Source organism: Rutilus rutilus, assembly GCF_951802725.1.
Source record: "Rutilus rutilus genome assembly, chromosome: 12".
Classification (NCBI taxonomy): domain Eukaryota; kingdom Metazoa; phylum Chordata; class Actinopteri; order Cypriniformes; family Leuciscidae; genus Rutilus; species Rutilus rutilus.
Window position 1 is genome coordinate 33,444,833 of NC_140217.1, and position 16,044 is coordinate 33,460,876.

Genomic DNA, 16,044 nt, shown 5'->3' on the forward strand with positions numbered 1-16,044 from the left:
CCAATTAATAATAATTTTATTATTTTAATGCATGCTCAACATTTTAAGTCTTTTTTGTAGTAATATACAAAATAATTAAAAAATAAAACTGTATCAAAATGATTAATTATATAAATTAATATTATTTTTAAATATTTCTTGTCTTTATAATTTATTATTAACATTATTTAAAAGTTTTTTTTTTTTTTATTGCAGAATATTAAATCGAATGATGCCTGTAGTTACTGTTTCAGGTCTATTCGTTTCTGTTTAATTGGCATCACCTGAGATCCTCATTGTTTTTATACAAGATGAATACTGTTCTGATTGCAAAATAATGGATATAATTAATTCAATTATATCCTCTTTTTAAAAAGAGGACAATGTCAATGTTTGATCTTGGCAGAATATACGCTGCTGCTGCTGCTGTTATTGCTGCTGCAGAGCAAGTACGGGACTTTCTACTGCAATGTATACACAGAACGCTGCTGTGAGCAAGTAAGACATGCTGCTGCACAATATAGTGTACATGAATTACCTGTATCAGATCAATACAGGTGGAGCTGGGGAAGGTGGAGGGTTTCTGGAAGTGCGCTGCACTGCTACAGCAAATGCTGACCAAGAATTTAAAGGTTGAGCAGCGAGCTCATTGGCTACTGATACAGCAGGAACCAATCAGCTGTGATTGTAAGCAGATTGACCTATCAGCCTGCGCCATCTAGAGTTTCAAGACAGAACTTTGTATTAGACCAATTATTGTAATGTAACGCTAGCCGTTTACAGCCCCAATGAGATGCGGCAAGCAGCGAGCCAGGCTTTTTACATTTTTATTAAGTTTTTAACAGAGTTATAAAATTCAACACATATGCACCAAACATTTATCCACATGCACAGTTTTAGTATACAAGACAAAACAGTTACTTTTCAATGTGAAAATTTCATGTTATATGCAAGTCATCTCACAGAGATTATTCACTAATACATCAGTATTAAATTCCTAGGGCCGTGTGCAGTAGAAAACGTTAGGTTATCAATGCTGGCCGACTCTAAAAATATATAGTCACTATTTACATCAGGCCAAGGTCTCGTCATTTTTCATTTTAGATTACTTAGAAACATAATTGGATTGTAGCGATAAGATCTGTCATTAACAGCTCAGATTTTCATATTATATCAAAGTTTTGCCAAAGGGAAACCATAATGTGAATAAATGAAAGTCACTGATTATACAGCATACACAAAATTAGGCAAATTAGACTTTACAATTTTAAGAGTATCAAAGAAATCATTGCTATTAAACAACAATTATTGTTTCAGTGTTTATATGCATCATTAAGCAGAGACTGTAACTGAGAGTTGATGGGGCACATTAGTTGGAGAGAAACAGCAAATGGAAAAACTAACATGTTATTTGTAAAGAGGGCGTCATAAGCAGCACTATTTTTAAATTACTGTAATATGAAATACTTATAGTACATATCAAATATCTATTTTCACTTTCCTATGCTGAAAAAATTATAAAAATAAATAAAAATAAAAAACAACAATGAATGTTATCTGAAATAATAGACAACTGTAATTCCAAAGAGATAAACTCAACTACAGAACTATAAAGAACACTTGACCATAAAATAAATGTAAAACTATTCATGATACTGGCTTTAAAATGAAAAGTGTTTGCAACCCACTTTACTTCTAACATAGGGCAGAATTGTATGTAATTTATCCATCAGGGATAACTTAGACCAAAAGCCATCTCATATTAAAGGAAGAATTAGAGACCTTGGTGACATCAGTCGAAATGGAAAGTTGTTTAAGGGGCGGAGCCTATTTGAAATGAGTCACAATGAAACCAGGTATGTGTATTAAGAAATGATTAAATGACTTCAATGATGCTTAAATGCATACTGCCATTCAAACTTTTGGTGTCAGTAAGGTTTTCTTTTGAAAGAAATACTATTCAGAAAGGATTAATTACATTGATCAAAAGTTACAAAACATCGCTATTTCAAATAAATTCTGTTCTTTTGAACTTCCTAATTCATCAAAAAATCCAGAAAAAAATTATCAAGGTTTCAACAAAAATGTTAAGCAGGACTACTGTTTTCAACATAGATAAGACATGTATCTTGAACACCAAATCAGTATATTAGAATGATTTCTGAAGAATCGTGACAGTGAATACTGGAGTAATGATGCTGAAAATTCAGCTGTCACAGGAATAAGTCTACAATAATAAACAGTTCTTTTAAATTGTAATAACATTTCACAATATTACTGTTTTTACTGTCTAGTCTGGTCAAATAAATGCAGCCTTGGTGAGCATACAAGCCTTCTTTCAAAAACGTTCAAAAATCTCACCAACCCCAAACTTTTGAATGGTAGTGTATGTCTGCAAATCCTGAAATGTACTTATTTTTCCCTCGCACTGACTTGTTATATGTATCTAATTCTTCTTTGTTCTCAGTATCTTTTTGCCGAATTCAAGTCCATCCGAAAACTGAATGGGAGAAGAGGGCAAGGACATCTCAGACACTCAAAGCACAAACTCAACACAAGACGGCTGACAGAAACACCGACATCAGTCAATCAAGAGTCTGCACTGTGACAGAGCAGAAAAATCAATATCCCATTGACTGGGCCACTGCAGCCTAATCAAGGTACCCAGACCTTTATGAAAGCTTGAAGGAGAACAGATAGGCTGTCCTGATTTGGACTCTGCAGCCTCTCTTTTTTAATCTCCCTCACTAACTTTTTAAACATGTCTTCATGGGCTGTTCTGCACCTGTTCTGGAGTCTTGGACAGAAAGGCTGTGTCACCGTGGTTCACTACCTTGTGCTTTCTTATGACTTTGAGAAGAACAAGTGCAAATTATGGACTCTACAGCCTGATACTGCCACAACAGAGCCAGGAACATATTGTCCAGTGAAGGCACTATTCCTTGGCAGCGAACCTCAGCATTAAAAGGTCACCCCCGAAGCGTCCCGGCCTCTTGTCTCGTGAAGGTACAAGTGAGAAATTCTGAATTCAAGGCGCATTATATGGGCATCAACATGAGATATGATCTCCATATTTTGGTAATGCAATATCATAATGTGACATTTGCACAGTAATACAGGATCAGGAAGGAGAACCACCTTGGTAGGGACCTCTGGGGGCTATCACACATTGTACTTGTTTGCAAGGCTTTCAAATCTTTTCACATCCGCAAGGCCATTAGAGCTATACAAATTTGATACGAGTCCCACTTCCAGCAGTGTTCCACATCTTGCCACTTAGTTTTTGACAACTTGTTTTGCAGTTTATGCCAGTTTACTAACATGCACAGAGACAAGTACAGGTAGACATGTATGAGTGCTTGAACTGCCTGAAACAAGTCGTCAGTAATTCCAGTCTCACTTCCTGCACAAACCTCTATAGGTTTGTATACATTTGCATAATCCCAGCCTACGGTCTTCATTGGCTGCCCGTGAACAACATCTACTTTGACCGGCCCTCAAACACTATAGTTTGTAGATGAGGCCTGGAAAAGTTTTTTTGTGAAAGCAAATCCACTTCAAAGAATGACGACTCAGGCTTCAATTGATACGGTAAAACCGACGCCATCATTACAGTTCCTATCACTGTGTATACAAGTGCTGAGAAAGCCTCTGGATCAGAAATTCAGATATGGTAATTGTTGTTTCATTTCTGACTCACGCTGTAAGCTGTAGATCAATCACAACAGACTAGGCCGTCCGACCAATCAGAGCATAGTAGGCTCACGGAAAGGAGCGAGAGACTGAATCCTTATCGAACCGTTTCAGACACTGTGATAAAAGAGTTGATGCTGCAATGTATATTTAGCCTGACAAGCCAGACATCAAGATGTTGGGTCTCGGAACACACCATTGGCAGGGCTCAATCCGAGGGGCGGGATAAACTGTTGTCTTTCAAATTCCCTCTGCACGCAATAGGATAGCGCTACAACCAACCAGAGCGTTTTCCCACCAGCGGAGCTAGTTGATAGATTAAACTTTTGCCGTAGCCGGTCGACAAATGACTTCAGTGCCGTTCTTTGTTCTTTTCTCAAAGAAAAGCTTAACTCCAAGTCTTCCAGAGTCGCGGCCAAAGCCGATCTGAAAGACCGCTGTTCGCCAGCAGCAGCAGCCGTCTTTCTTTGTTTTCAAGTAGCAGGGAATTCCAGCGGAATCGTCACAACTCTGCCGTCATTATGTTAAGACCACCCACCGACTTCATACACGATGTGATTGGCCTGACAAGAGTTTGGTTTTTCCAGTTCGCAAGCCAACAGAGAGTTGCTAGACGATCCTGGCTGCAAAATAAAATCTAGATTTCGTCTAGATTTCTAAGCTAATGTATATTATGTAAAAATTATAATTTAATAATATAATTTTTATATACCTTGGATGCATGTATACGGAGCCCAAAAGTAACCTTTGCAAAAATAAAAATATACAGAATTTCACATGCTCACAAGAAACTTTCGCGTGCTCACGAGAAACTTTCGCTTGCACATGAGAAACTATCGCATGCGCATGAGAAACGTATCTCGTGAGCACGTAAAAGTCTGTATATTTTTATTTTTGCAAAGGTCTCTTTAGGGGCTCCGTACATGTAAACCTATTGTAGGAGACCTCCAAAACTAAATTAGGAACCTTAAAATAGTATAATAGGGGCACTTCAAAAAGCATGAATGGATTGTGAATAGCAATATAGTGTGGCGGGACTAACAAAAGGAAATTAAAGTGTGAAACTGGTTCAGCTGGATGACGTATAAGGAGCAAATTCTCACAGGAAAAGTAAGCCTTAATTGTGCAGAGTGTCTAATGCTTAATGCATCAATAATTTAACTGTCATGAAGTGTCGAACAAAATGCTAATACCCATCAAAGAGACTGAGGGAGCCTTTGGAGTCGATGGCACTGTAATCAGGACGGGATAGCGACGCTCATTTCTTAACTAATGGAAGATTTCCATTTAGACAAATCAATGCTCAGCTTTGTTAACCCAGACCCAGAACTTAGTTCAGCACAAAAGAAGCCACAAACAGATCCAAAAATCTGCATTATATTAGAGCAACTTCCCACCAACACTGGTTTCTTAGCCCTTGTCCTCAACTGCAAAACTATTTTCTATATCTACTTTGGTGTGAACATGAATTTAAGGCATTGATTGTTCTCAAAGATCAGAGGAAAAGATGTTGCACACATTGGCACACTGCATAAAGAAGCGTATTATACAAAAAACAAAAGCTTTTTTTCCCCCTGGTTTTAGAGTGCCAAAGAAACATATCATATTACATGCAAAAAAAATATTTTCTTAAACTATGTGTTTGTCTTGTTTTCCAATTATAAAAATATCTAAACACTCCAAAAACAAGGTCATTTTAGCTGTGTAAAACAATACCTATATTATAATATTAGTTATATAGTTATTATATAACCTAATTACCTATAATATAATATAATATAATATAATATAATATAATATACTTACCCCACTGAAAAATTAATTTTCCTTGTTTTAAGCACAAAAAATGATGATAGCAAAAAAAAAAAAAAAAAAAAAAAAAATTGGGGTAAGAAAATAATAAAAGCTATATAAACAAAGAGCTGTATTCTCTGTAAAGAAGTCTTATTTTATGGTTAAGTTACTTTAATTTGAGCTAATTATAATCTTTTTTTTAAGGATGTTTAGATATTTTTACAGGAAAAAAAAAAAACACCCAAAAAAATTCTCATTAAGAAAATATTTTTTTGCAGTTTGTTCTAGTTCATCCCAAAACCCCTAATTACTCTTGTGCAGGCCTTTGCCATGTTTACTAAAGATGAATTTCCCAAGATTCCCATGACATTTCAGTATCCGGCTCTTTCAAACATGTTGCCAGAGCTGGGGAATCCCATCAAGTCAGACTGTAATGAGAAACATAAGCATTATATAAGCAAAGAGCAGAAAGTATGTTTTTCTTGGTGAGGCCTGGTCTGGTGCTCATGGGAGGTGAACATCAGGAGGCACTGAGCGTCGACAGAGCGCAGACGAGGAGCGGAGAGAGAGAAAGTGTGCACAGCCTTCCCGCTCTGGATCCACGTGCACCCATGCCTGTAAGCAAATGCAAACACAACCATTAAGAAACACTATTTAACCTCCCAAAGGAGAGAAAGACAGACAGAGCTTTGTGGTTTCAATTCGCAGACAGCTCTTTCCTGAATCAAAGAGCAATTGTATATAAGGTCAGCTCCACAACCTAAATTATTAGGCTGTTTCCAAGAACAAAATATACTCTGAAAGTCTTAAAAAATTACTTTTTTTCTTTTCCAAATAAATGGTCAGAAAATTGTCAGGTTCAGGGAGTCAAAGCCAATGTCAATTAATATATTAGAATTTATAAATATATATAATCATATATTTTCAAAATATATCTAAACGCACACACACACATATACATTATATTTATTATTAACTTACATTGACAATACAATGCACATTTTTGTTTACGTATTTTATTTGAAAAACTATATATATTTTGTTGCAGGATTTATTTACATTATTTTAAATAATTGGAAATATATATATACAGTATATATATATAGCTGGATAGAATGGTAGAGCTTGACGAATGAAATGAAACATGATACTTTATAGATAGATGATAGTTTATCTAGCATATCTAATGGTTCTAACCACAACAATAATAAAAAAAAAAAAAACGAGATTTGTGCCTCTAATGCTCATCATACCAATTCGTACCCTGTTCTTGGAAAGGGCCATTATTGAGGAAAGTATCCCGTGATGATAATGCTCGGGTTGAATCTGTAAGCAGATCTCTTTAAGAAGGGGAAGGGAAGTAGAGCATGTTTTGATTGCCGCCTATTTGAGGGAATGAAGGAATTGGGGGTGATTCTCACTCATTTATATGCCACTCGGGCTTCGCAGTGACAGAGATAGATAGCAGAGGAGTGTGCATTTCTTAAAAGGTCGGATTCTATGACTCGCTGAAAGACTGAAACGAACAGAGCAAAATATTTAGGCGCCCAAACCGACTGAATCCCCATTAAGAGCCTATCAATGCCAGCGGAAGATGAAATAAAAGACGGCAACAGGAAATGAGAGACTTACTGAGTTGGTGGATGTGGATAGGCTCACTTCCTTCCCCCAAACCCCCTTCACTGAGGGTCTTGATCTGAATGACGTAGTTGTCATTTGGATTGAGGGTCAACTCCACCGAGGTTTTGTTGGTGATGACAGAGTACATGCCGTTATTCCGGTGTCTTCTGTACAGCACCTGCGGATGAAGGCACCCCAATCAATCAAAGTTTCATTCAAAAGAACTAAAACTAGGGCTGTTAATCATTAATTACGTTATAAGTTCATCAATTAGATCTATTGTAATTCGTCACATATTTGCTGAGAAAAGCCCTTAAAATGTATATAATTTTAAGACATTATTGTGGCATTATAATAGACATACCAGACTTGTAAAAGTGCTTATTATTATTCTTTTTTTATTAATTACACTGAATGAATGCATTCAATTGACAGCTCTAATAAAAACTTAAATGAATCACGTTCCTCCTTCAATACAAGCCTATTTTATGAACTAACCCAAGTCAGATCGCTTTGAAAAATAATAACATACCTCTTCTCAAAAAGCTGCATGATTTGAGGTATCATTCGTGTCTGTAGCAGTTTAAGATTTAGAGAAAGTGGTTCATTAAAATCTCTATTCCCAAGTATAAGCAATAGCAGTGATGTTTGCCATGAAAGGAGTTAAACATATAGGTGATGCCCTGCTATTCTAGATAATGTTTACTGATGCTAATGGCTAGTACTTTCCCCCCTGAGCTTCATGACTGTTTTCCCTTGTGGGGAAATTAGTACTGTGAGAGCTGTTAATTGCATGCATGTGTAATTAAGAGAGAGGTGGAACGAGACATGAAATAGCATATGCTGTGCCCTTATCTATAAAAACACACAAATGAATGGGTTTCGGGCATGTAACTGCCATATCTTTGTAGCTAAATTACTGCACCCGACAACCCTTATTATGTATATCAATAGTATCAGACGCAATAATGCATTGTAGCTCCTGCCATCATTGTTTGGCTCACAATGTAGCAATGGATATGCCTGCATGCTAAAGGGAAAACAATGAATTACCTCCAGTAAAACTCTCATAAAACATCCTAATGCATTTTTTCCAGGTGCAAAAGAGATAATGTCACTCACTATGTATCCGGTGACCTCAGATTCAGTTTCGAGAGCAATGACGGGATCCCACTGAAGCAAAAGCTGAGAGTCAATCAGATTCCACTCTACATTCTGAGGGGGCTGTCCAGGCGCTGAGGTTTGCGTGTGTGGGAAAGATATGAACAAAAGAAGACAGAAAAGGTTCACAATGTGCAATCAATTGTGTTATTGCATTCAATGATACACAAATGTTTGACAAGCACATTAGTACCATCAGCAGGGATAGTTATTTCAGCCCAAATCCATTGCTAAAACAGTTTCTCTCATAGACAGACTTGGAAACTGTGATTCATACCATACTAATTAGATAGAATTGATTTTAAGCCTATACAGTTTGATACTGTCTGATATATATATATATATGCTGTTCAGCCCTTTGGGTCAATTTCTGCTGCTTTTAAATGATTTATAAATAAACATGACTTGACTTAATTTGACTACTACAAAAATAGATGGTTGAAAACTCCTTCAGTAGGGAAAAAACACACCTTCAAGTCATGTCTCAGCAGTTTCTGTGAACGGTTTCAACAACACCACAAAAGAAATTTACAAGCAATATGTAGATCTGTCCAAAAGTTATAAGTTATGAATATTTCACAGACATAACTCACAGCAGAATTCTGCTAGTTTATCTACTACTCGGTGCCTCAAGCAAAAATGTCTTTGACAACTTTAAAAGATTTGATGATCCTTAAAAAAAACTCTGCTGAATGTTATGGGAGTTTATTCCTGCAGCAGAGTAAATAAACAAAAAAGTTAATTGAGAGAAGATTAAAAAAGGGGACAAATTATTCTCCTTTTCAAAGTCTTGATTTTGTTTTTGGAGTCTACTAGAATAAGTTTTCATGCTTGAATGTTCAAAAAACACCTTATTTTTCACATTTTTATATTGTTGCTGCACCTTTCTTCCCCTTCAGTCAGTAACACTCCATTTAGTTCCTGTATCTATGAAGCCCCTCCTTCAGAAAAGCGCAATGTACTCTGATTGGTTGGCTGGACCAGTGTGTTGTGATTGGTCAACCGCTTCGAGCGCGTTTCGGAAATGTCACGCCCCTTACTGTATGCCCTTGGTGGGAATTATTTATATATTTACCTATATACTTTATAATTATATAAGAATAGTGTGACATGTTTCTGGAAGAAAATGCAAGACTACAATCGAGGCGTTTCAGGGAGTTCAGAATCAGTGCGCACTGATATAGAGAATTACTCCCTTTGGAGTGAACTCTGTAACTTTGCAGACCTTTTTCACACTCACACTCACACTCAAACAGCAACATTACACACTAGAGAAAGTGTAAAAAAAAAAAATGTAGGCATAAGGCAAAATAGGACACCTTTAAAAAAGAAATACATTCACACCTGTGAGATATAAAGTCGCAGATTATTTATAATTTTGGTAACACTTTAGTTTAGGGTCAAATTCTCATTATTAACTAGCTGCTTATTAGCATGCATGCTACTATGATATTGGCTCTTTTATTAGTACTAATAAAGTACATATTAATGCCTTATTCTGCATGACCAGATTCTACATCACTTAATCCTACCCACTACCTAAACTTAACAACTACCTTACTAACTATTGATAAGCAGTTATTAGGATATTATTGAAGTAAAAGTTGTAGATAATAGTTAGTTAATAGTGTGAATTGCACCCTGAACTGAAGTGTGACTATTCTTTTTATTCTCAGATCGAAACAGGCTTCCATTGAACCTTCTTCTTACATCCAACAAAGAATATTTTACCAATATCTTCCAAGTCAAAACCCATTCATTGAATAAATGTCTAAAAATGGACTCACGTGGTTTTTTGGTGGTAACATTGACAGGTACAGACTGGGGGCCAGTTCCTGCAGTATTGAAGGCACACACCGCTAAATAGTACTGAGTGTTCCCCTGCAGGCCGCTGACATTTACTGCTGTGTAGTTTCCAGTGATCCGCACTTTACCCACTGTATCCGGCTTGGTGTCATCTTCCCAGTACACCACCTGTTCGCCAGGACACACAACAAGGGCATTTTATATATCCTTGACTATGTTTTTACATGTAAATAGCTCTCTGCCAATATAATTACTCACTCTTGCAACCCACTGTGAACCTAAACATTGCAGATTTTTCACAAAGTGCTACTACGCAGATAAGAGTTTTTGGCATGTTCATTTAACTCAAAACTGAAATATGTTACCTGGGTTTACAGTGTTAAATATCAGGATAATATACAAAGTAAATGCAACAATTTTTTAATCTGCTGCCAAAGAAGGTGAGACATGATATGCACAAATTGCATTACAGTCATTACACTTGGCATGAGATTTCTGATGAGTCTTTCAACATGACATTTCATGATATTTGACTTCACCATTCACTTCAATCAGCTTATCATTTGTGCTTTTTCTGCAGCTTGCAAGCTTGAGAACATATCTCTGACTGTCTGGTAATATGATATTTTTGTAAAATTGTATGGAGATTCCCTTAAGGATATGAAATTTCAATTAACTTTTAGCTGTGTGTGCTAGGTGAAAAACAATTAGAGAGCGGAAATGAAATAATCAATTATTAACCCTGAGTCCTAAGTAATATCAATATTGAGGCATTGAGTATTTGGTTAGATAATAATGAGATCCAGCCAAGGGAGGAATATTTCTAAATTATTTCTTTTCTACTTTTAGAAATGTTGTCCGTACAGCAGGGTTGTGCGTCATTCGGACTTGAATTGAGAATTCAGTTATTCATTCCAATTCAGTTCCTACATCTTAACTGAGACAGCAAACAGGTTGCAGAATTTTAATTCAAAATTTCAAAGCAATCAACAAATTCAAAGAAAGTCATGTGACTGTTAGACAGACAGACTTTTGAAATGCTACCTACAGTATAGACATTTTGTTTACCTTACTGTTCAAAAGTTGGGAGTCAGTAATATTTTAAAATATTTTAGAAAGAAGTGTCCCTCCAATTTATTTGATTAAGAATACAGAAAAAAGTAATATTGTTAAATATTATTACAATTTAAAATAACTGTGTTCTATTTAAAAATGTATTTAAGAATTTTCAGCATCATTACTCCAGTCTTCAGTGTCACATGATCCTTCAGAATAGGTATTATATTATGTATGTATTCTGTATGATTCTGATATGATGATTTGGTGCTTAAGAAATATTTCTTATTATTATCAATGTTGAAATCACTTAATCTTTTTGTGAAAACCGTTTAAAAGAACAGCATTATATATTGTTTTGTAACAAAGTAAAAGTCTTGACTGTTACTTTGGATCAATTCAATGCACCCTAGCTTAAAAAAAATGATTAATTTCTTTTAAAAAACTGAAACTTTGGAACGGTGGAGTATTTTATCATATTTCATAAACTTTTGCAGATCAGGGAAGATGAACACTTTCCCAGAATGCATTACCTGTGTTGAATTACTTTGATTTGCAATTCAAAGTAAATCAAAGTTTGCAAAGTAAATTCTTATTTCAATTATTCCAAATTTAATTAAAATTCAGCTTCCCGTGGGTGTGACTGAAAAGAATGAAGTCATGAATTGAAAAGAAGCATTAAATTAGAAAAATGCAAAATAGATGCATTTGAATTAGTGGTCTCAGACTTTTGGAGCTCACATTTTGGTTTTGTGAAAGAGGAAATGCAGTGATGGTTTATTTTCCATTTCAAATATTGCAGGTGCTTCAAAGGACCTTGAGCACAAATAAATGGTATATACGGCATACGGCGCAGTTCCTTGATCCATGCTGCTTTGATTTGGTCTTTCAGTCCTTGCTAACCAAAGACGAGACAAAAATAAAATCTAGAAAGTTTCTTTTTTCCCCCTCATCTAGAATCTAGTGACATGATAGTTCTATTCTTTCCAGACAATATGGCAGCTACCATGGCAACGTGGCTGTTTTGTGCCTCAGGGCAGGGGTGACAAAGATGGAGAGAGTAGCTTGTGAGAAAGCAAGGCTCTCTTTGCTTTCTTGAAAGGCCAGCGCAGAGCTTTCATCCAGCTTCTGAGAGACGCAGACATTTAACAAAGCACTGTCTAAACACTGGCATTCTCGATGTTTGAGGTGGCATGGGAGAGGTGAGAAGCACTTTTAATAATTGCTTGAGATCCGGGATTGCATTATTACAGGAAAAACATGACATTTAACGTTACCGCGAACGGCAAGACAATTGAATCAAACCTCATATCCAAGAACCCTTTCAGGGGTGACCGGAATCGGCTCCCAGGTAACTTCGATGTCGGCCGCCGACAGACTTTTTGCTGACACCCTCTCTGGCGGTACGCTCGGCACTGCGAAGGAACAGAGAAACGTTGAGGCTCTTATTCAAAAAGCTTTCCAAAGCCAACGAGGTAAAATTGGATTAAGTCAGAGAATGAAGCCCCGGTCTCACCTGAGAGAGGCCCTACTTCATTTTAATGGGAACTGTGACTGACAGAGAAGGAGACAATCTGCTGGGAAAATTCAATTAACACTCTAGCACATGAATAGGCCTGTAAGTGTCTAGCAGGATTTGTTGTAACCTATAGCAGCAATAACTAATATGAGGTTGTCATTCGCAGCTTGAACGAGGGAGGAGGGACGAAAGCTGTCTCAATCAACTTATTCCATTATTCTCATTCAAGGTCACACCTGTATGCGTGAAGGGAGGGAACCGAGAGTGTTTGAGAACGTGAAGGGACTATTGCTGAGTCGGAATGCGTTCCTAATATTTTAGCTCCACAGGCCCACACAATGTATCGTTGACTGGCCTATATTAATATTTCCTGTTGATTAGGCCAGTATTGAAAGCAGCTAACATCAGGGATTAGACTATGAAGCTTATATGTAGGACTAGAGATTTGGGCTAATTGTACTATTATTTTCTATAGTAAATATTACTATTAATGTACCACACTTCCTCTCTTAACTTACTGCTTTTTGTAAATGTTTTAATTTGATTTTACCTTAAAGGGGTGGTTGATTATGATTTCACTTTTTAACTTTAGTAAGTGTGTAATATTGCTGTTTGCAACATCTGCAAAGTTACAGCGCTGAAAGTTCAAAGCAAAGGGAGATATTTTCTTTTACAGAAATCGCTTTTTAAGGACTACAACAAACGGCTGGTAGGGACTACAATGAGCTTTATGGGTTAGTGAAATCAACAGGATTTATAGATTATCATGACAGAATATGCTAAGCAATGACTAGAAGATAGTTAACTCCACATCAGCTACATAAATTCATCAACTAACCATTCAGAAATGTCCTGTTGCATTCTACATGTCACTTTTTGATGAGTCTCTCCATCTTTGTCTGACTCTGGTTTGAACATAGAAGGCTAAAAGTTTTTGAAATTTTCAGTGCGTGTCTGTGTGAGGTAATCGGAGCTGCTAACACCCAAGCTCTTAAAGCTCCGCCCTCTGTGCCGGGAGCAGCAGCTCATTTGCATTTAAAGGGACACACACAAAACAACATGTTTTTGCTCACTCCCAAAAAGTACAAATCTTAACATGCTATAAAACATATCTGTGGAGCATTTTGAGCTAAAACTTCACATACATACTTTGAGGACATCAGAGACTTATTTTACATCTTGTGAAAAGGGTATTATAGGACCCTTTATAATAATGGCCATCACATTGTTATATGGACATTTAATTATATATTAATTATGACTGATAAGTAATTACCAGTTATCACTTCAAATCTGTAAAATAATAAGGTTAAGAAAGTTATTATATACACATGTGTTTGTGAGTGTTGATGTACATAAATCCAGCTCTACCTTCTTCTGCGGAGAACACTGTTGCAATAGTGCTGAAAGGTCCTTCTCCGCGGTTGTTGAACGCTCCCACTTTGACATTGAATGGCGAGAATGGTGGAATGGTGTCATTGCGGAAAACGTAGCGGGTGACGCTGGGTGCCGAGATCACAGCGCGGGTCCAAGTCACCATGCCCACTGGCCGGAAAGCAATGATATAACCAAAGCCCTCTCCGTTCTGCAACTCCTCTGGAACAGGCTTAAAGTGGAACACAAAACTATAGTGATATTAAAACAAATTGAGGTCAACACACCAAATGACCCACATGACAACAGGGCTTTATTAGCACTTAGTTTAAAGACCACTTTCTCTTTGTCTTTTTTATTTTTTATTGTTATGCATGCAAATTTCATAACCTCAAAGATAGACTATATGGAACATTTAAAGGAATTTACTCACCTAAAACAAAAGCGATATGGTAATAAATATGGTTTAAAAAAAACACAATACTTTGTACATACACTGCTGTTCAAAAGTCTTTTATTTTCACCAAGGCTACATTTTGTTAATTAAAATATCTGTTTTAGTTCAATACATTAAAATGTAATTTATTCCTTTGAATTCTCAGCATCATTACGCGAGTCTTCAGTGTCACATGATCCTTTAAAAATAATTATATTATGCTGATTTGCTGCTCAAGATAACATTTATTATTACAAACAATGTTGAAAACAGTTGTGCTGGTTAATATTTTTGTGGAAACTGTGATGCTTTTGTTTAGGATTATTTGTTAAATAGAAAGCAAAAAAAAAACAGCATTTATTTGAAACATAATTTTTTAACATTATGAATTTATTAGTCACTTTTGATCAATTTAATGCATCCTTGCTGAATAAAAGTATTATTTATTTATTTATTTAAAAAAAAAAAAAAACGGAACTTTTGAAAGGTACTTAATCAAATCAAGTAAGACATCGAATTGTTGTTGAATAAGCAGCATTTCAAATGTCTTTTACTGTTTTTATTACTCCACTTTTGCTGAAATTGCTATTGTGCCACTCCACTCACTGTTGAACCAGGACAGTAACAGAATAGTATGCAAAAATGGCCCTCCGACATGTGATAGTATTTAGGTTAGCTTAAATGCACTAAATCACTGCTACAGTTCACAAAAGGCTTTGAAAGTCAAATATAGCAGCACATTTCTGCAGAATTTCTTGTGCCCAACAGCAAAAGAATGTCAGAATTTTCCCTTGCTAAACCCTCACTTCTTCCATTTTGTATCTGAACAGAATCAAGCCTATTTGTGAGTGAAATAAACTTCTAAGAAACTCTCTGGTCTTGAGCTGACTTCCATTTGGAGAAGTAGTAAAGTCTGGAGTCCAGAGGGCAGGAGGGAGAGCTACAACGATCATAAAATGGCTACATTTCATTCTACACAATTAAGCACCGGCATTTAGCCCAGGCTGGCCGAGATAGCAGTAAAATCTGACAAATGACTTACCTCCCATGTTATCACTAATTCCGATTTGGTACCTCCTCCGCCTCCAACATCAGTGGGAGCCGTGTCAGGTACTGCGGGCAAAAACCCAAAGAAGAGATTAAAAAGCTGCCGGCAGAGCTCTGATTGGGATTTTTCATTGCAAGTTTGAGCATTAAAAGTGTTTTCAAATTTTCATCACATTAAGACTCTAAAACATCACTCTCACAGAGGTTCTACCTTCTTTAAACCACCCCCTTTAGAAATTTGTGAATAAAAGAATGCATAGATTTGAGTGTTGCATGTGGAGTAAAAGTGATGGATGTGACAGATGACGGGAGAATTGAGGATGTATGGTTTGCTCCAGTGCTTTCAATTTTAGTGCCTGTCTGAAATAGAAAGAGATCCAGTGGAGTCTCACACTAGCATACTCACCAGCATCTTCTGTTCTGATCTTGGTAGACGGGGGACTGGGCTCTCCCATGCCGACACTGTTACTGGCCAGAACTCTGAACTCATATTCCACCCAGGCGTTTAAACCCACTACGGTTGCAGTCAAAGTATTCCCATTGATCACCTCAGGAACTG

At 36.5% G+C, this 16,044-nt stretch overlaps 1 protein-coding gene across 1 annotated transcript in view; it reads right to left on the reverse strand.

Annotated features, from left to right (window-relative positions):
• Positions 1-796: 796 nt before the first annotated feature.
• Positions 797-16,044, reverse strand: part of cntn3b (contactin 3b) — a 66,711-nt gene continuing 51,463 nt past the window's right edge. Inside the window, exons 16-23 of the mRNA XM_084426318.1 lie at positions 15,892-16,041; positions 15,481-15,551; positions 14,000-14,234; positions 12,415-12,524; positions 10,035-10,221; positions 8,209-8,321; positions 7,099-7,264; positions 797-6,081 (exon numbers count right to left, since the gene is read on the reverse strand). Of these exons, the coding sequence (XP_084282444.1) occupies positions 5,987-6,081; positions 7,099-7,264; positions 8,209-8,321; positions 10,035-10,221; positions 12,415-12,524; positions 14,000-14,234; positions 15,481-15,551; positions 15,892-16,041 (1,127 nt within the window). The 3' untranslated portion in view covers positions 797-5,986. The remainder of the gene's footprint in view (positions 6,082-7,098; positions 7,265-8,208; positions 8,322-10,034; positions 10,222-12,414; positions 12,525-13,999; positions 14,235-15,480; positions 15,552-15,891; positions 16,042-16,044) is intronic.